The sequence below is a fragment of the Muntiacus reevesi genome, chromosome 2, assembly GCF_963930625.1.
Source record: "Muntiacus reevesi chromosome 2, mMunRee1.1, whole genome shotgun sequence".
Taxonomy (NCBI): domain Eukaryota; kingdom Metazoa; phylum Chordata; class Mammalia; order Artiodactyla; family Cervidae; genus Muntiacus; species Muntiacus reevesi.
This window is the reverse complement of record NC_089250.1, coordinates 204449977-204470810: the sequence shown is the minus strand read 5'-3', so window position 1 is coordinate 204470810 and position 20834 is coordinate 204449977. Positions and strand designations below refer to the sequence as shown.

The 20834-nt window shown below is 51.8% G+C and overlaps 2 protein-coding genes across 3 annotated transcripts; both read right to left on the bottom strand.

Moving 5' to 3' along the window:
• Window positions 1-398: 398 nt before the first annotated feature.
• On the bottom strand, window positions 399-6293 carry GDPD3 (glycerophosphodiester phosphodiesterase domain containing 3). Of its 2 annotated transcripts, XM_065924597.1 has the most exons (10): window positions 5525-6293; window positions 5239-5281; window positions 4870-5005; window positions 4737-4782; window positions 4460-4578; window positions 4290-4379; window positions 3860-3993; window positions 2462-2521; window positions 2304-2355; window positions 399-583 (listed from the first exon to the last, which is right to left on the bottom strand). In XM_065924597.1, the coding sequence occupies exons 1-10, from the start codon at window positions 5661-5663 to the stop codon at window positions 446-448; spliced, it is 957 nt and encodes a 318-aa protein (XP_065780669.1). In that variant the 5' UTR covers window positions 5664-6293; the 3' UTR covers window positions 399-445. The 2 variants fall into 2 exon arrangements, with proteins under 2 accessions (XP_065780669.1, XP_065780670.1); XM_065924598.1 differs by having other exon boundaries at window positions 5210-5665.
• Window positions 6294-6440: 147 nt separating this feature from the next.
• On the bottom strand, window positions 6441-13201 carry MAPK3 (mitogen-activated protein kinase 3). Its single transcript, XM_065924596.1, has 9 exons — window positions 13029-13201; window positions 11818-12000; window positions 9792-9981; window positions 9514-9630; window positions 9139-9253; window positions 8391-8522; window positions 8102-8211; window positions 7857-8010; window positions 6441-7061 (listed from the first exon to the last, which is right to left on the bottom strand). The coding sequence occupies exons 1-8, from the start codon at window positions 13199-13201 to the stop codon at window positions 7888-7890; spliced, it is 1143 nt and encodes a 380-aa protein (XP_065780668.1). The 3' UTR covers window positions 6441-7061; window positions 7857-7887.
• Between the last annotated feature and the right edge of the window lie 7633 nt (window positions 13202-20834).

Here is a 20834-nt window from a genome sequence, read left to right as displayed (position 1 = left end):
CCTGGGAATGGAACACTGGAATGGCTAAGGTAGCAGATGGGCAGCCATGCCCATCCTCTGAAACCAGGTGAGGTGGCTCGCTGGGGCAAGTGAAGTCCTTTGCTGTGTGCTTGGGGCTCTTAATGTCCTCAGGAGAATGGACCCATTGTCTGTGGCTCTGAAGGTGCAGGGGGCCTTGCAAGAGACATTCCTGAGTACAGTGGAGGCCAGGTTGGCACAGGGTGTGGCATTACTCTCAAATTGGAATGTAGTGGAACCAGTGGCTCAGGGTGGTTGAGGGCCTCAGATTGTGGCCCTCAGCTGGCCTCTTCCGTCACAAGCTGCCATCTTTGTAGTCTTCTAGAATCTACTCCCTCACCCCCATCCCCCCAAGCACAGAGACGTGACTGAGAAGAATGTATTTATTGGGGAAGAGAAACAGAGGAGAGGGTGAGGAACCTCTAGGTTAGGAAGCTAGGGCAGGTGGTCCACGGCTGTCCAGGTAGCACCTCAGGAGTGTTGGGTAATCAGTTATGACGCCAGTGGCCCCCAGGCTGAAGGCTACTTCGAAGTCTGACTCTTCATTAAGGCACCAAAATACCACCTGGGGGGAGGGAGGAGCTTGAAGTTTCCCAAAAACTTTACCAGGCACTCCCCCTTGTATCCGGATGCTGGAGCTGATCCTTATATTTTCAGGAATTTTGTAAACTGATTATTAAACACAGCCTTTTTTTTTTTTTGCAGGGAGTGGGGGCATCTCCAGTTCCTCAACCAGGAATTGAACCCACACCCCCTGCAGTGGAAGTACTGAGTCTTAACCACTGGACCACCAGGGAAGTCCAAACACAGTCATTATTAAGTATTATATAAACTTACAAGTCAATAAATTATATTCAAAACAAAGATAATAAACACTCAAAGCTCATCGCTTCCTGATTACTACATTTGATTCCATGTTCTGGAAGTCATCTACCTCTATCGAATGTGTAAGATGGAAATGCTATATAATGTATCATGCTACCACATGATATATCTCTTTCCAACTCCATTCAGTGAATTCATGTTGGTAGCCTGAAATCCACCAAGGTGGTAGTGTATACAGCAAGGAAGTTACCTAACGTTCAAATCAAAGCTTCCCTCCTCCCATCCCCCCAAGTTGGTAGGGGAACATTTACCAGCCTGCCCATATCTCCCAACCTGCCCCTATCTGCTGCTACTCAGATTGCATCTTCCCTGCCTCCTGAGTCCTCTCCTGTGGGCACTGAAGCAGGTGGAGATGGTATTTGTAGCCTGGGCTAAGTCACTGGCTGAACCTCTGTTTCTTATTTTGACAAATCAGAGTGACAGTCCAACCGTCCGGAGTTACAGTGAAGATGGCAGAGCAGGTAGCCTAATCTGAAAGAGCTATGTCATCCCTAGGCCTAACTCACCCCCACATCCAATCAGTGGCTGAGTCTGGGCCTGTCTGTGACTTAACCCTTCCATCCATCCTCGCTGCTGCCACCTAAGCCCCAGTCCCGTCAGTGGCAGCATCAGCTACCCAGTGACTGCCTCCACACTGGCCTTCACAATCCCTCCTCCACATGGTGGCCGGAGTGACCTTCACTCAACAAGGCTCCATTGAATCAGGTCTCTCCCCTGCTTAAGGCCCTCAAAAACGTCCCTTCCCTTTGGGTTGAAGTCTGAGGAACTCACTGAGGTTCCCGGGCTACCTTCTCCAGGTCCCTGGTGCCACTTTCTCCAGACAGCAGGCTGGTGGGGCCCCTCAGTTCCTCTGCTGGCCTCTTGCTTCTCCTGACCTTCCCACACACTGAGCCTCCTGCCAAGACACTCTCCCTTTCCCCTCCCTGTGAGCTGGCTCCTCACTTCTTCCAGAAGGCCTTCTCTGGCCCCACAGACAACAGCACCCTCTTCCCTTTCTGTCCACGGGCTGCCCCTGTAAATGCCTGCTTTTCCTGCCCTGCCCCTGATGGTACACTCTCTGCTCCTTCCCCAGGACCACAGTGCCTGTGGTCTCAACACAGTCAGTTCTCAACCAAGGTTTGCTAATTAAATGACCTGGTCAGAGCTGATGCTCAGGGACAGGAGGGGGTGATCTGATCTTTCCCAGACCCCCTCATCAGTTCCATACACCATCATCATCATAATGACTATCCTTTATCATGCACTTACTAAGTTTCGCCTACATATCCACAGGAGTTTAAAACATCATTATCCCCATTTTACAGATGAAGAAACTGAGACTCAGACAGTGACCTGCCAAGTGACCCAGCCAGTCAGAAGCAGAGCCAGCAGGCCCACGCTGTGAACAACCACTTGCTCACCTGCACCCCTCGCTGCTGCAGATGTTGGATCAGACTTTTCCTCATGATGAGCCTGGAGGGGAGCAGGGTCACAGAGGTCATGATGAGAGGGGACTAAGGGGAAGGGCGGTGACGGGTCTCTGTGGGGCCACCCCACCCAGCCTTCTTGCCCACCTCACCATTTGGCAACCACAGCCGCCAGCTGATTCAGCCTTGAGCGGGAAAACGGGAAGTAGGTCCTGTGGAGAGGTGGTGGTGTGGTCAGCCCCTGGGGTCTCTCTCTGTCACAGGGGTGGGGTGGGGTGGTAGTGACCCTTTGAGCAGTCTCACCCCACTCCTTCTGGAAGAACCTCTGTGGTTGCGCAGAGGAATAAGTCACCCACTGCTCAGTGATCCTGACTCCATGTTTTGAGGGTATGCCTCCGCCCTCACTGTTTTACAGAACAGAGACTTAAGAGAACGAAAGTGACTTGCCTGATGTCACACAGCCCATCCATGGTGGGGCTGGGGCCACGACCCAGCAAGACTCCCAAACTGGATAGGCAGTCTGAAGTTCCTCATGGTTAGACCTGACCAATTTCAAGGCCAGAGAGCACTTCACAGGTCAGCTGTTGGTCCCTAATTGCCCCACTCTAGGGGTGACTTTAGAGGCTGTTACAGTGCTCTGGAGCAGGGTCTGTGTGCTGTGTGACCTTGGGCAAATTACAGAACCTCTCTGAGCCTCAGATTCTCCATGGGTCCTGTGGGGGTCATGATTCCTGTATCTCCTGGGGGTGGTACGAGGTAAGGCTCAAATAAACTAAAGGATGTGAAAACACCTTACAAACCCTGGATAAAACGTGATATACACCAAGTTCTGCAGTAAAATGATCTCTTTGTGGGATTGGGGGGGGTGGGGCGGGGCGGGGCGTTGGCTGGGAGCTTCCCTCAAGACAACAGAGGAGAGTAGAAAGCACTGGGACAGCTACAGAGGGCAAAGGAAGGGTCCCAGAGGGAGAGCTGGCAAAGTATCCAAATTCCTGCTACTTTGTTCAGCTGTTACTTTGTTAATCCTTGTCTCCAGGCAGGAAAATGCCTTTCTGTCTGAGAATCAGAAAGTGATGCTATAATTAATAACTGTCTCCCCAAGCAGATTGTAAGCTCGTGGAGGGCCCTACCCCACTCACATTGGTCTTATTTACTAGTGCAAGTGCATGTGAAACAGAGGAGGCATTCAAGATATATTTGTTGGATGACTGGATGAATAAATGCACCCTTGTTCTAAAACTCCATCCACATTATCACACATTTACATAGAAGTGTTTTTGGGGGGTTGGTATTCATGAATGCTTGGTGAGAACCATTATCTTCAAAAGCCCCTATGGGTGATCTTTGAGGGTAGTCAAGGAGCTAGGGACATTGGGATCTCCTGCTCTACATGGGATCCTGCACAATCCGGTTTGAGGTGGGGGGTAGTTCTCTTTTTTTGAAACTTTTTTATATCGCAGTAGAGTTGATTAGCAATGTGTTAATTTCAGGTTTCTGGGGCTAGAAGCCTGGGGGAGGATTTGGAAGATAGATGGAGACCTAGTAGGTACCTGTTGATGATGGTCGGCAGGAAGCAGATAAGGAACTTCTCAGGGATGGAGATGAAGGGCAGCAGCCCCAGGTAATAGAACAGGAGCACCCAGAACCCTCGGCTCAGTGTGAAGGAGGTGGGCATCTCAGGGTTCTAGGAGGCAAGGGGGAGTAAGAAGGGGGATCAATCTGCTCCGGGGGGGAGTGGAGAGGAGGCTTGGGCTGCAGGGGAACAATTTTTGACATTCAGGAAACCCCACCACCTACAGGAGCAAAGGCACATCTGGGCCCAGCGTTCTAAGCCCTGTCCCTCTGACACGCCTCTGCTCACACGCTTCCCCTGCCTCCCCCAGCCCTACTCCTGGAGACCCTGCTCAGGGCTCCTTCAGCAACCCCAGACCCCCCTGGCCTAGGCTGCCTGAGGAGGCGCAGAGAGGGATGGGGACTCACAGCAGCCTTGCATTTCTTCATGATGGAGCTCTTCTCTGAGGCCCAGATGGTGATTTCGTTGCGGTCGTAGTGCCTCACCAGGCCTGCTATCTGAGGGGAGGGGGCAGGGGAGGGGGAGTCAGGCCTCCGTCCAGCCCTGGACCCTCGCCCACCCCTGCCCGTGGCACCACCTTGTGAATGAGCTCTTCATTTCGCTCTTTGACTTCCACGCTCATGGGCGTCCGCGGGAACCTCCGGAACAAGTCCTCTAGACGTACCATGTGCCGGTCGGCCCCGCGCGCAAAGCGGCCTGGGGGTGGTGGGGAGAAGGATGGGAGGAGGATTGCTGGGGTGGGGGTGAGAGCCCGGGGGAGGGGATGGGTCCCAGAGGAGAAGAGGGGGCAGGAGGTTGAGGGCCTGACCCCACTCCAGTAGGCTCAGCCCAGCACTCGCAGCCCATGCTCTTACCTGGTGAGAAGTAGACCTCTAGCTCTTCCTTTAAGAGGGGCAGGTCCTAGGGAGAGCAGGGAGCATGTCACCAGGAGGGGCATGGAGGAGGGTTGGTACTCTGGGCGCAGTGGGGGGCTGGGGCAAGGCCCACCTCAAAGTTCAGGCTGTCCACGTCCCTGTTCACACCTGTCTGGCGGGACAGGTTTTTGTCGTGTGACACCACCACCACGCCATCCCGAGTCAGGTGGCAGTCGAGCTCCAGGAGGTCTGCTCGCTGGGCCATGGCGCTGTGAGAACAAATGTCAGTAAGTGGCTGGGGGACAGGGATGAGCCAGATGGCAGGGTGGTGGGGAGGTTGAGGGGAATGTCAGGTAGTTTTGGCCAGGTGTGCAGGCGGTGCACTGCACAACTCCCAGGGGCTCCAGTCACCCAGATCAGGAAGAGGATGGCACCCCTTAGCATCATGCCTCACACAGCTGGCACAACCTTACCCGGGGCATGGCCGGGCAGGTGGACTCACTTCTCCATGGCCTCCATGGTGTTCTCTAGGCGTTCTCCAGCTCCTGTGTGGGGCAGCTAGCATGGGTTCCTGGGGCCAGGCCTCCCTCCCCCCACACCCCCTGCCCCCTGCCTCGTCACTTCCATTCAGGACAGTTTGAACGGCTTCTTTTTCCCTATTCCATCTCTTGCCCTGCCATTGTTATCTCCGCCTACCTTGAACTCTGCCCTCCCTTAAACATCCTGCTGTTGGGACCTACTCCTCTCTGCTGTCCACCTGCCTTGCAGTCCTCACCAGCCCAGCTCACCTCCACGGTGGGCCCCCAGGCGGGGACGGAAGGCTGGAACCCACGGTGTGTGTAGCAGGCGAGGTCGGCGCAGGAAGAAGAAGGACAGCATGACATAGCTGCCCAGGGCGGGCAGGGCGTAGTAGAGCAGAGGGCTCATGGCCACGCCGCCTCTCCAGGCTCCAGCAGCCGCGGAGCTCAGCTTTTCCCGGTGGACTGTGCTGCTTCACTGACTGCCTGGCTGATGTAGGCTGGCTCCACCACCAGCCGCCACCACACCCCTGGGGACCTGCTGAGCCTGCTGCTGGCCAGAGGCCAGGCTGCAGGGCTGAGCTGGGGATGGGGTAGAGGTAGCAGAAGAGACCAGGCAGCTCCGGGCCTCGTACCCCAGGCCCTTCGCACAGCCCAGCCTCCCTGTCTCCGTGGCCACACCGCTGAAATGAAGTCCACCCTCCCCCTAGCAGGTCCACTACTACACTCCTCCTTCCCACTGGTGCCTGTTGCCAGAGTATATATACACCCCTTGCCGTTTCCAGAGAATCTGGGGGTGTGCAGGGTGTCCCTGAGTCACTCTATAATCACCTCCAGCCAGTTAGACAGGAAGCCATTAGAGAAGGGACAAGACAATGACTAACGGGGAAACTGACCCCAACTCAACAGACATGAATTGGAGCAAACTCCGCGAGAGTGTAAGACAGAGGAGCCTGGCAGGCTGCAGTCCATGAGGTGGCAAGGAGCTGGACACAAATTAGTGACCGAACAAGAAGACCCCACTCTGTCCAGGAGTCTAGATCCCACTCCCACCCTCAACCCTGGCTGGCCAGAGGGGGAGCCGAAGGCCACCATGCCAGGTAAAGCATCGGGCTGGAGAGTCAGCGCTCAGGGCAGCAAGGGTGAGGGTCAGGGCGTCGGCAAACACAGACAGAGCCAGGCCATCCATAGACACATCTCTATATTTATATATTAGACACAGGCACAGGGGTGGGCGGGGGCCCTGGGCGCACCACGTGCCCCCACCTCCACCTCTGCTCACCCGCACACGGAAGCAGCAGGGACGTTAGATGTGGCAGCTTTGTAGGGGAGGGGTTGAGACCTGGGCCCCCGCTCCTCAGGGGTACTAGCCCTTGAGCCTTAGGAATGTTCCTTCAGGGAAAACTGGGTGGGGTTTTAACGAGGCGAGAGGGGCAGGGCTGACCCTGAGTCCCAACTCGTGTCCTCCTCGCCCCTCCCCCACCGCCCCTCAGCCGGTCCGGGGCAACCAGAGCCCTTGGATTCCAGAACTACCAGACACTGGGAGAGCCGGGCAGACAGAGGCCGAGCAGCAGAGGGGAATTTGCTTTGGGGCAACCTGAGCCCCTCAGGTCCTGGGTGGGGGGTGTGGCGGAAGGAGGAAAGGAAGGGCGCGTTGGCCTGCCTGAGGCAGGACGCCTGAGCGAAGCGAAGGGAGGTGGCCAGGCCCGCCTTGCACCCCCGACCTGGGCTGTCGGAGGGGTCTGGGCTGGGCACACGGTCCATTTTCTAACAGTCCAGCAGGGGAGGGGCAGGCAGGAGGCAGGGCCTAGACAAAAAGGCAGGCAGGAAAGGAACCATTAGCACCCGCGGCTGACCTGCCAGAGCCCTGACCCTCACTTCCCTTCTATCACCTTGCGGCTGAGTGGCATGCAGCTGGCTTTCCTTATCTGTCAGTGCGGGTGATATTAATACCCATTTCAAGGTACTGCTATCAGGACTAAGTGAATTGATACAGGCAAACGTCTTGCAGGAGTTTGCTCTCAGGCTGTCTCCAGGAGACTGAGGCGCAGCAAGGTGAGGTGTCTTGCACAATATCCCACAGCCCTTATTAAGTAGCAGAGCTGGGCTTTGAACCCGGGTGTGTCTGCCTTGTTGTTATCAGGTTACAGCTGGCCAAAGACAGACAGGAAACGAAAGGAGGGCTGGACAGCAGTGTGGGTGTAGCCCCAGCCAGGTTCCTGCAGGTATGTGAAGTGCTGACCTGGACACCAGCTGCAAAAAAGCCTGGCATGTGGGTCAGGCTGGGTGCTGCTGGCTCCTCCCAAAGCAATCACTGCTCCCCCTGCCTCTCTGCCTGCCCTGGGGGAGCCAAATCCTGGCTCCGTTTCCTCAGGTGGGTGAGGGGGGCCCTTCGTGACCTTGGGCTGGAGTCTGCAAGGTGTTGACATGGGGAAGACATGTGAGGCTGGGGACTGCAGGTCTGTGGCCGAGGCAGGCTCTAGCCCTTCTGTTGCCACCAAACATGTGGTTCGTGGATGTGAGCAGGCTTGTGACAGCATGGAGGCGTGTTGGGCACTCTGGTCTCAGGGTGCATCTGTGAGGGGGTGGCGGAGGCACTCACCAGGCCCCAGGAGCAGAGGCAGCCAGCCAGGTTAGGAGGCCTCCAGCACCCCAGGCTGGAAGCGGGCTGTCTCCTGGAAGATGAGCTCCTTCAGTCGTTCCTTGGGTAGATCATCCAGCTCCATGTCGAAGGTGAAAGGTTCCTCGGCCACTGGCTGAGGTGGCAAAGAAGTGGGGTGGCTCAGGGCAGGGACCGAGGGAAGACCCCCATCCACCTGTCAGCCCTGCCACTAGTAGCCGGCCCACCTCATCCGTTGGGTCATAGTACTGCTCCAGGTAGGGGTGAGCCAGTGCTTCTTCCACTGTGATCCGTTTGTTGGGGTTAAAGGTCAACATCCGGTCCAGCAGGTCAAGAGCTAGGAAGTGCAGGGGTCAGAGGTCAAAGGGAAGGTCAGAGAAGCTCTCGGAAGCACTGCTTGACTTCTCTGTGTTCAGAGGCCTGTTGGTCCAGAAGCCTGTGTCCCAGACAGCCACTGAGCTCTTGTACCTTCCTCTACACCCAGTTTTTATTCACAAGTCCCCAAGTCTCTCTCACCTTTGGGGTCCGACTTAGGAAAAAGCTTGGCCCAGGCCACCTTGGTCTTGGAGGGCAGAGACTGTAGGTAGTTTCGGGCCTTCATGTTGATGATACAATTCAGGTCCTCCTGGGATGGGGAGCCCAGAATACCTGTGGGTAAGGCAGGTGACTTGGTGAGCAATCTCTCCCTTCTGAGAACAGAAGGAGCCAAGAATAAGAGCCGTCCACCAACCTGCTCCAGGCCAACCATTATCTCCCAGCCAATACTATGGGGGTGAAGAGCAGGGGGTCTGGATCAGGCAGCCCCAGGTTCAAATCCTAGCCCGAGCACTTCTTAAGTGTGGGGTGTATGGAGCCTTGCATTTCCCGTCTATCAAATGGGGACAGTATCTGTAACTCAGTGAAACACTGTGAATGCTGTAAGGGCTCCTGGACCACACATGGTGGTCCCCCTGACCTGACTCCCGCAGACTCACTGACCCTGAAATGAAGTGAAGTCGCTCAGTTGTGTCTAACTCTTCATGATCCCATGGACTATATATAGCCTGCCAGGCTCCGCCATCCATGGGATTTTCCAGGCAAGAACACTGGAGTGGGCTGTCATTTCCTTCTCCAGAGAATCTTCCTGGCCCAGGGATGAATCCCTGGTCTCCTGCACTGCAGGCAGACTCTTTACCTTCTGAGCCACCTGGGAACTCTGACCCTAAAGAAATCTCACCTCCAGTAAGCGAGTTTCCCTCCCACTTAGCTGGCCAATCCCCCCTACCCAGAATGTGGTTGAGCTGGTCCAGGTAGTGCTTGCCAGGGAAGATGGGCCGGTTGGAGAGCATCTCAGCCAGAATGCAGCCCACAGACCAGATGTCGATGGACTTGGTGTAGCCCTGGGGAGGAGGAGAAAGTGGTGGGTTCCTGGGCCAAGCCAGCACCCCTGACCCTAGGGTCAACACCAGCCAGGGAGGCAGAGGGCAGAGACCTGGGGAGTGAATCCTTAGTTTCTTTCCATAGCCCAAGGACCAGAATAATGTGACAAGGCCCAGCGGGGAGACTTCCTGCATCATGAGGGTCAGTGCTGGACTCAGAGGTGGCTCCAGGGCTTTCTGGGATCCGGTCTCTTCCCTTCAGGGGTGGGTGGGCCCCCTACCTTGGAGTTAAGCATGATCTCTGGGGCCCGGTACCAGCGTGTGGCCACGTATTCCGTCAGGAAGCCAGTGTGGTCGTGCTCGGGATCAGCAATCCGGGCAAGACCAAAATCACAGATCTAGAATGCAAACCAGGCTGCTGAACTCAGTGCTCAAGGCCTCCTGGGCCCAACTAATCATATCGCCATGTCTCTCCTACCCATGGCGGGAAGGGGACCACTGGTCACCCTGAAGCCTGAGACCCCAGGGGCAGAAGGAGACAGGCACGCAACCCTCAGACCTTAAGGTCGCAGGTGGTGTTGATGAGCAGGTTGGAGGGCTTTAAATCCCGGTGGAGCACGTTGGCGGAGTGGATATACTTCAGGCCCCGCAGGATCTGGTACAGGAAGTAGCAGACGTGGTCGTTGCTCAGCTGCTGGCTCTTGAGCAATTTGTACAGGTCTGTCTCCATCAGGTCCTGCACGATGTAGCTGAGGTGGGTGCCAAAGGCCCCCCAAATGGGAGCAGTGGGAGGCAATTGGTTAAGAAGAACAGACTGCTGACCAGGTTTCACATCCCTCCAGCTGATGCTCCTGGGACTCAACAGATCTGCCAGCTCATATCATGAACTGGGCAAGGCCCACACTTAGCAGAGGAGCTCAAGGCCTCTGCTGAATCTCAGCTGGTGACCCTGAGCAAAGAATCTCAGTTCTGTGGCCTCCGTCTCCCTACTGAGAAAACGGGGATAATAAACTATGGGAAGCAGGAGACCATCCCAGCTAAGAGCAGTAACTCTAGAGTTCACCTGCCAGTGTCAATCACCCCTGCACTGCTCATTCATTCGCTTTAGGAACTCAAGCCCTGTCTGCGCCTCTCTTCCTCATCTGTAAAGTAAGGGGAAAAAAAACCTGTTCTTTAGAGAGTGGTGGTAAAGATTAGTTGAGAGATGACCCAGGCAGTGCAGTCAGCTTGGTGCCTAGCACGTTGTAAATGCTCGGCAAACGTGAACTAGTATTGCTGTTATAAAAGCCTGAACCACATGGCTGTTGAGAAGGTTAAATGAGATTATGTATGAACACCATCTGGCAGGCAATAAATGTTTGCTTAAAAATAAATGCCTGCCTTATGGGGATGGTTTGTGCAAGACGAATGAGGAGAAAGTTCCCAGCTGCACGCTCCTACTCTGGGGGCTTGGCCCTACACCCGAAGACAGAGGAGTAAATGTCCTTTTATACTCTAAGATAAAAGAAGAATTAAACATAAATAAATAAATGTCATGTGGCTTGTTTCTGGAAGACTCAGTTATGGCTGACTTTCAGAGTCAGCCTCAAAAGGGCCTTCTGAGAACACCTGGACCAACCCTGCTATTTTAAAGATGAAGAGGCCCGGCATGCTGCAGTGACTTGGTTAAGGTCACACGACAAGCTGGGGGTGAGTGTGGAAGTTTCCTGCCCACAGTTTGTGGTGGGGGCTGCAGATAGTGCAGTACAGATCACCACTCTTGGGTGGAGGACTGGGACTGGTGGGGGTGGGTGGGGCAGAGGTGATGGGTGTTATAAGCTCCTAAAAGAGCCAGGCAGGAAGTGGACCACAAACTAGGAAAGCCACGGGGGTTGGGGGAGGGCCACAAAGGCAGGTCTGTTCCTCCCTGGGCAAGGTACAAGTCCACAGGTGACTGGGGTGGGACTCTGAGCAGGAAGTCCCAGAGAGGTGACAGGTTCTCGTCTGGGGGAGGGGAGGAGGCAGCCACAGAAGCACTTGATTTTATTTCGGCTTTCTGGGCCTCAGTTTCCTCATCTTTCAAATGGAGCTGCTGAGACCCATCTCCTAGAGCAGTTGGGAGTTAGAATAGAAAACGTCAAAGCACTCGGCTTGAGCTGCACCAGACTCACAGAGGCCCTCAAAACAGGGCAGTGTTCTTCCCGCCTGCCTTCCTGCCAGTCTGAGGACCCAGAGAAACAAGAATTGCCATCTTTTAAACAAAAGAGCTGACTGTGGGCAGAAGCTGGATCTCCTCACAGAACTGCCGATGTCAGAGGACAAAGCGGACAAAGCGTCCACACAGCCCATCTTGCCCAGCCCCCTACGAAGCCAGCATCTAGAGAACAGACTTGCCCAAGGCCACACTGCCTGGCCGCAGCAGGCCAGGATTCATCTGAGGCCTCCCTGCCCTATTACACTGTGGCCTCTTGACCACTGGAAAGTTTCCTTTACTGGGTTTGCTTTGGAGGGAGGTTGGGAAGAAGGGAAGAAAAAACAAGCCCCCATTCTCCCAGCCCGGCTCTGAGGCTGGGCCTGGCCAGCCATCTGGCCCAGGTGAAGGATACACATCCCTCATGGCTTCCAGGGTGGGTGCCCGCAAAATGTCTCGGATGCCGATGACGTTCTCATGGCGGAAGCGCAGCAGAATCTGAATCTCTCGCAATGTGCGCTGGCAATAGGTCTGATGCTCAAAGGGGCTGATTTTCTTGATGGCCACTCGAGTCTTGCGCACGTGGTCGTAAGCTGAGCTGAGAGGGCCAGAGAGATGTTGGTGTCCAGGCCCGGTGGCCCCACCCAGGCCTTGGCAGGGCGGGGAGGGAGCAGGAGAGGGCTCTGGCCAGTCATAAACAATGCTGGTTCCTTCCTGCTGTGAAGGCCTGGGATCTCCAGGGAGAAAGCTGGGGACCAGCCAGGCAGCCCTTCGGTGACTTCACAAACAGAGGAAGAGACTGACCGCTCACTGACTTCCCCTCTCCTCAACCCTTTCCAGTCGAGCTGCCCTGACCCCTCATCCTCCCCTTCCCACGATGGGCTCTCGCAAGCCAAGACAGGTCCAGGGGGTGGGAGATGTGGAGGACTGGACAATGAGGCAAATACAGTGAGCAGGAGGGAGTCGGAGGAGGGACTGGAGAGAAGGGAGAGGCATGGCCGGGGCGGGTGTCAGGGGGAGGTTCCTGGGCAGCAGAGCTATGTCCAGATGAACAAAGGCCCAGAGCACCCAATGCAGATAGGAGAACTCACAGACCCCCTCCTAAAAGTTGCAGGAAGGTGTTCCTGGACTCCTCACGGCTCACTGGGTCTCTGGCCCCAGGCCCAAAGCCCCACCCCACCCGGCCCAGCCCTGAGCTTTGCTCTTTTTTCCCAAACTCCTTGGCAAGCTTCACTGGGGGGTGATCCAGGGCATCCTCTCCCCACTGAGGGGACCCTCTCTCCTTCTTCATTAAGGATATCACCTCCCCAAGAAGACTGATTCTCTTCTTCTCACCCCGTGTCTATGGGGTCCCCAAGGTCTCCAGAACTCCCCCCCACACACTCAGATGCCCTACCCTTCATTATTGAATAGTCGATTCAAAGCTCCCAAACCTCCTTTCCTGAGACCTTACGCAGTGACCCCCTCCCCCAGAAAGCACTCAAAGGCCCTCTGCCCGGGACGCTCCACAGCCTCCTGAAGCCCCAGCTTCTTCAGGATGCTCAGAGTCCGCAAGGCCCAGAGAGCTCTCAGCACCCCTCCCCGCCCCCTCCCCAGAGACGCCCCCTCCCCCAGAACGCCCCTCACCTGACCATGCCGTACGCGCCCTCGCCGATGTACTGCAGCTGCGTGTAGCGCGGGCCCACGTCGAACGGCTGCCCCTTTACTATCTCCACTTCCCCCGGGACCCCGGGGCCGACCCCATCAGTTCCCCGGGGCTCCCCGCCCCCGCCCCCCTGAGCCGCCGCCGCCGCCGCCATCTCCACTCCTCCCCTCCCGCCCGCCCGCCTCCCCCCGGCGGCCCCGCCCGAGGCCCCGCCCCTTCCCGCCCGCCCTCTCACCCGCGGAGCCGCGCGCGCCAGGCCCCGCCCCCGCCCGCCCCCGCGGCGTCACGTGACCCTCCCCGCCGTGCGCGCGCGCCGGTTTCGCGCCTCTGGGGCTGTGGTCCTTGGCACCTGTCGGCCTCGTCTGCTCCAGTCAACGTAGAAGCTCCCCAGGGCTGTCTCGAGACTGTCCAGACCCTCCCACCCTCCCCCCACCGAATGCTGACCGGTAGGGCGGCCCGGTGACCTCACCCAGAGCCACCTAGCAAATGAGTGCTAGAGCCGGGACCCAGACCGGGTCACGTGGCCCCGCTGCCCCAACTCAGCCCGAGGAGTGACCCGGGGCTCGAGGTGGAGCCTCCTGGAGCCAGGCCCGATGCTGAGTGATACGATGGTTATTTCATAGTAGCCGTGGGAGGTTGGCTTCCTCACACGTGTGGCCTCTTTCACAGATGTGGAAACTGAAGATGACTGGGCAAGGTGACTTGATTGCTGGAAAGCCCAGGCGTCTTGACTCCCTGCCTAATGGTTTTCGGATGGAGACCTGTCAAAGTGGGCTAGGGACCGGACCTCAGCAAGCTGGCAGTGCCTGTATCCTGAGGACAGATAATCCCAGCCTACCTTTACATGGAGGCATAGGGAAGATGTGAGAGCTGCGCGGACTGGGTTTGGTGAAAATACACTCTCAGGCTTTACTCAGAAACAGCAGGATAGCTAACATTTTTGTTGTCCTTGGGTTTGAGAAAAATTGGAACCCTGTCGAGATCATCATCTTTTGCTTCTGTGCTAGACTTTATAGTTTATACACCATTTGGTCCACTTCAGTTTCTTCATTAGAACAACCCCACAGTATAGGTGTCATCTGCTTTTCTGAGCTGGATGAGCAGGGGGCCATGTCTGTCTTGTTCATTGCTGTAACCCCCACACACCCCCATCCCTGCAGTCAAACGCAGACACTCAAAAATGTTGGAATAGGTGAATCAAGTTTTACAGAATGGAAAATCTGAGAGTTGGGGCGCTGAGACCCAACATGTATCTTCTGACACACAGGCAGAGTTTTTAAATTGCATTCTCTCTCCCAGACTGTTAAAACTGAGGAGAGGGCCCTCAGAGACCATCCAGTCCATCTCCTTCACTTCACAGTGAAGATGTGAGCTGGGAGCTTCACAAAACACATCTCCTAGGCTCCAGTAAGAAATCACGTTGTTTTTGTCTTCCTTGGAAGCTGGGAGTAGGTCCTTGTATGCATTAAAGGTCAAGAGACAAAATGGAACAATAATTATGATTCTGAAATTGCTCATAATTAGATCTGCAGTCAGGCATTCTAATTCAGATTAATGACACTGAGAGTTGCTGGTTCCCAGTAACCCACAAGTCAGTGAAGGTTCAAGACGTGCTAATTAGATCAATGGTTTTTTTGTTGGTGGTGTTATTCATTTGATAAGCTATTGACTGGCACTGTGTGCAAAGCTCTGAGCTAGGAACTAGGGCTGATAAAAGATTACTGGATAGTGTGAATTAGTGGTTAAGAGCAAGAGCTCTCTGGAGTCAGGTTGCCTGGATTAGAATCCCATTTAGGCCACTTGTTGTGTTATCCTGGGCACTTTACCCCACTGGCGTTTCTACTTCCGGAGCTTCTCTTCCACTGAAGATGCACAAACAGAAATCAATGTAACCCAGAATGGATGGATGTAGTATGTAGGGTAAGCTCAGGGGTGGGCAAGATCACTCTAGGAATCTCCCCCAACTGTTAGGAATCAGGTTGCACAGCAGGAGTAAGTGGCAGGCTAGCGAAGAGCAAAGCTTCATTTGTATTTACAGCCGCTCCCCATCGTTCACGTTATTGCCTGAGCTCCACCTCCTGTCACACCAGCGGTAACATTAGATTCTCATGAGAGTGTGAACCCTACTGTGACCTACGCATGCGAGGGATCTAGGTTGCATATTCCTTATGAGAATTATCATGAAACCATTCCCTACCCTTGGTCCGTGGAAGAACTGTCTTCTATGGAACTGGTCCCTGGTCCCAAAGAGATTGAGGACTGCTGCCCTAGAGAAGTGAGGAGGGGATAATGGAGCAGGTAGCATTGCATCATTGAAAAAGAAGCAGAGTTTCAGAAGGTCAGGATAGAGCAAAGGCTTCAAGAAGAAGGAGCAAGGTGAACCATGGCATGGAGGCAGGAGCACGAGTTGTCCAGTGTGTCTGCAGTGTGAAGGGTTAAGGGGAGTTTAGGCTGGAGAGGTAGGTTGGGGCCACATTGAGAAAGGCCTCTGATACCGGCAAGGAGTTTGGATGTTACTCAGTAAGCAGTAAAAAGCCTTTCAGGGACTTTTGCCAGCTAATTTTGCAACTACTGGAGAATATAGTGACTCAGAGAAAACACCATGGAGTTCAGCGTGGAGCCAGGTTTCCTGAGTAGGAGTGAGTTTCCCGGCATGGGAAAGGCTGGTGTATCCGGAGGGGTGCCTGCCATCTCACCGGTATCTTGAGTCTCATTTCGAGACGTGTGACTGAGATTGCCCTCTAGTGGCTGAGGGGATTTCTCAGTCCGTTCCATAGATTCGCACTCAACTAAAGGAGACTGAACAACTATTCTGTGCTAGACACTTTTTTTTATAGTTGGAGACGACAGTATTGTACTTTTTTTCATTTTTTGGCTGTGCTCCGCAGTTTGCGGGATGTTAGTTCCCTGCCTAGGGATCAAACCTGGGTTCCTGCAGTGAAAGCAGTGAGTCCTAACCATTGGACCATCAGGAAATTCCCTGTGCCAGGCACTTGTTTTTTTAGTTAATTATTTTTGGCTGCGTTGGATCTCTGCTGCTACATGAGGGCTTCTCTCTAGTTGTGGTACATGGGCTTCTCATCACGGTGGCTTGTCCTGTTGCAGAGCACAGGCTCTAGAGCATGCAAGCCCAGTACTTGTGGCACGCAAGCTTAGTTGCTCCACAGCATGTGGGATCTTCCGGGACCAGGGATCGAACTCCTGTCCCCTGCATTGCAAGGGGATTCTTAACCATTGGACCACCAGGGAAGCCTGTGCCAGGCACTGTTAAGTACATTATCTCTGATCGTTCTTCTAGAAGTAGATACTATAAACGTTTAACAGAAAAAAAAAAAGCAGCTCGCTGAACTGTGGAGTTGGAAGGAACTTTAGAATCATTTCCTCTAGCTCACTGCATTGTTAAAGTTTTTCTAATGCCTGCTCTAGCTCTGGATCTACCCAGACTAAGTCTTATTTTATTTTTTGGTAGCGCAGCACGTGGGATCTTAGTTCCCCAACCAGAGATCAAACCTGTGCCGCCTGCATTGGAAGCACAGAGTGTTAACCACTGGACCGCCAGGAAAGCCCCTAGATTAAATCTTAAACCAGCTCTCATCTCTTTGTGATGTGAAGGTCACAGGAGAGGCCAGTTGGTAATTGGCCCAGAGTAACACAAGAGAGTAACATTTGAAGAACACAGATGAACAGTCCCATTTCAACTAACTCAGCTCTGCAGCACAAACTGAGAAGGGAGGAAATGTTCAGAAATAGATGTCAGAACACAGTGAATAATTTATTAAGATTTAAGTACTGATCTCTTTTTTAAATCCAAGAAACCTCATACTGATTTTCTTGTGGCACTTTTTCATGTATTAAAAATTGCGTGTGTGCATGAAGTCACTTCAGTTGTGTCTGACTCTTTGAGACCCTGTGGATGGTAATCTAGCAAAAAAAAAAAAAAGAAAAAAGAAGACTCCTTTCCATTTCCAGGATTAGTTCAAATACCACCCTTTTATGAAATGTTTCCTGGTATGCTTCTGCTATACATGCTACATCTGCAGCTCTTATGTCTTAGAGCAAATGTGTATGATACTTATTTATGGGCTTATCTTGCTTTTCCTACTAGATGGTAAAATATCTTGAAAGCTGTAAAGGTTAGTGTCTTTACTTTTCAACCCTCTCCAGTACCAAGAGGTGTTTTGCATTCAATAAATATTTGTTAAAAGAGAAAATTGAGTATTTCTGGAATGGCCTCCACACCCTTCGTCAGCTGGGATGCACTTTTCTGCCTGAGCTCAGGGTTGACTGTGTTCCTGTTAAAAACGCAGCACCCAAAATAGAATACCATTTTCTATATGTGGCCTGACCAGTGGGAGTACAAAGGAGTATTGCTTCCTTTGTATTGGTCCAATATTTTATTCTCTTCCACACAGAGCCTCTCCCTGAACCTCTAATCTAAAATATACACTGTTCATATGCCTCCCTCATGGTGTCCTTCTTCTTTCATGAGACTTATCACAGTTTGTCAGCAATTCATTTGTGAAGTGATAGAACACTGTAATTAGAAGTGTGGGGGCTGCAAGTTCCCTTCTCTTTCTGCTCCTGTGAATTCACTTTCCAGAACTGCGGAGAGATGAGGTATACTCCTATTAACTGCAGAAGCTTCGGTTATATTATTCCAACACGTGTTGAGTACCTTAGGGCCAGGCTTCTTGTTCAGTTGTTAAGTTGTGTCCAACTCTTTGCATGCCAGGCTTCTCTGTCCTCTACTTTCTCCCAGAGTTTGCTCAGATGCATTTCTATTGAGGTGGTGATGCTGTCTAACTGTCTCATCCTTTGTCGCCCCCTTCTCTTGTCCTCAATCTTGCCCAGCATCAGGGTCTTTTCCAATGAGTCAGTTCTTTGCATCAGGTGGTCAAAGTATTGGAGTTTCAGCTTCAGCATCAGTCCTTCTAATGAATATTCAGGACTGATCTCCTTTAGGATGGACTTGTTGGATCTCCTTGCTGTCCAAGGGACTCTCAAGACCAAGGAACTCTCCAACACCACAGTTCAAAAGCATCAATTCTTTGGTACTCAGCTTTCTTTATAGTCCAACTCTCACATCCATACATGACTACTGGAAAAACCATAGCTTTGACTAGATGGACCTTTGTCAGCAAAGTGATGTCTCTGCTTTTTAATACACTGTCTAGATAGGCAATGGCTAAATTGAAGGGGGAAACTGAGTGCCTCCCAAGTGCTCGATTTTGGAGGCCAGGTGATCTTTTCTGATTTTGACACAAGCCTTGTGAAACCAATGTCACCAATATCATCTTTTCACACCTGAGAAGGTGGAGCGGAAAGCGTGGGTGAAACCCTTGAGACCACATGTGTGGTAAGTGTTAGGCCTAGGACGCCCCTGTCTATCTGATTCTTCACTGGAAGCTGAAAACAGGTGGTGCTAGGTCATCTTCAGCCTGCAGATGTATATTACTAGACCTGTGTCATTTTGCTTTCCTTTAATTAAAAAATAAAAGCAGAACAAAAATTCAGGTTCTGGAATCAAACTATTAGAGAGTGAATCCTGTTGTCACTTAATCAGTTACTTCTTCCTCAGTTTTCTCATCTGCAAAAGAGGGTATAGTACTTACTATGTAGGCATGTTGAGAGTTAAATGTTTTTATATGTGAACTTGGGGGGTGGCATAACTTTTCTAAACTTTAGTTTCATCGAATGCAAATTTGGGATCTTAAATGGATTCTGTTTACATCACAAAGTGAGATATAGTGAAGTCTGGGAGATTTTTTAATCTGCAGGCTTTAAACTGAAAAATATATATAGATGTTTCTTCTGTGCTCAGTTGCTTCAATTGTGCCTGAATCTTTGTGACCCTAGGGACCGTAGCCTACCAGGCTCCTCTGTCCGTGGGCTTCTCCAGGCAGTAATACTGGAGTGGGTTGCCATTTGCTCCTCTAATACAGATGTTAGATGTTTCTTATAAGAGGTAACTCCCTAATCCGGTATCAAATTTTTGTTGTTTAAAATTAATATTACAATTAATATATAAATACATTATAATTATAATTGTAAAATTAATTATAATTACATTCAATAAACTCCACCTGTTTTACATATACAGAGACTTCCCTGGTGGTCTAGTGGCTAAGATTCCGAGTTCCCAATACAGGGGGCCCGGGTTCAATCCCTGTTCGGGGAACTAGATCCCACAGGCTACAACTAAGACCTGGCGCAACCAAATAAATAAATAAATAAACTAAATATTTTAAAAACTTAAAATATATGGCCTTGATGGAGCCTAGTAATTGAATACAATTACGTAACAGTCAACTCAATCAGGATATATAAAATTTCTTCAACCTAAAATGCCCCCTTCTAGTGATTCTCTCCTCCAGGCAGTGTTCTGTCTACTTTCTGTCACTATAGTTTGGCTTTTTCTAGGATTTCATATAAACGGAATCACAAAGTAGTGTTTATGTTTGACTTCTTATGCCTAGTATATTTTTAGATTAAATTACATTCTTATGCATGTTAACGCTCAACTTTTTAATTGAGATATAACATATACCATAAAATTCATCATTTTAAAGTGTACAATGCAGTGATTTTCAGTATATTTACAAGGTTGTGTCACTGCCTGTCCCCCCATCCCTACAGTCCCTGGCAACAACTGATCTCGTCTGTTTCTATGGATTTGCCTCTTCTGAACATTTCATACTCACAGAACCATATAATATGTGGCCTTTATGCAGCTGGCTTCACTTCCTTAGCATGTTCTCAAGAGTCACCCAGGCTTTATCCTATGTCAGACTTTATTTTTATTTTATGACTTAATGATATTGCATGGGGATTCCACATTTATATAACTATAACTGATAGTTATATAACTGGTTATATATTCATCAGTTGGTGGATGTTTGAGTTGTTCCCTCTTTAATTTTAAAAATATTTATTTAGTTTTGGCTGTGCTGGGTCATTGTTGCTTTGTGTGGGCTTTCTCTAGTTGTGGTGAGCGGGGGCTCCTCTTTGTTGCAGCGCATGGGCTTCTCATTGCAGTGGCTTCCCTTGTGGAGCGCAGGCTCAGTAGTTGTGACACGTGGGCTTAGTAGCTTCATGGCATGTGGAATCCTCCTGGACCAGGAATTGATCCTGTGTCCCCGGCATGGCAGATGGACTCCTATCCACTGCGCCATCAGGGAAGTCCTGTTCCACTTTAGATTATTATACACAATGCTGCTGTGAACTATTGTGTGCAAGTTTTTATGTGAATGTCTGTCTTCTGTTCTCTTGGGTATATATCTGGGTGTAGAATTGCTGCATCATATGGTACGTGTGTACGTGCATGCTAAGTTGCTCAGTTGTATCTGACTCTTTGCAACCCCATGGACTGTAACCCACCAAGGTCCTCTGTCCATGGGATTCTCCAAGCAAGAATACTGGAGTGGGTTGCCATGTCCTCCTCCAGGGGATCTTCCCGACTCAGGGATTGAACCTGCGTCTCCTAAATAGGCAGGAGTTCTTTACCACTAGCACCACCTGGGAAGCCTACATTATATGGTAACTCTGTAAACTTTTTGAGGAACTGCCAAACTCTATTCCTTGGCGGCTGCACCATTGAACATGAGCATCAGCTGTGCATGAGGGTTTCAGTTTCTTTGCATCCTTGTCAACATTTGTTATTGTCTTTTTTTTATTGTTATTATACTCTTATACTCATCCTAGTAGCTGTGAAATGATATCTTGTAGTTTTTATTTGCATTTTTCTGATGGCTTTGGGCTTACTGTCCACTTGTATATCTTTTTCTGGG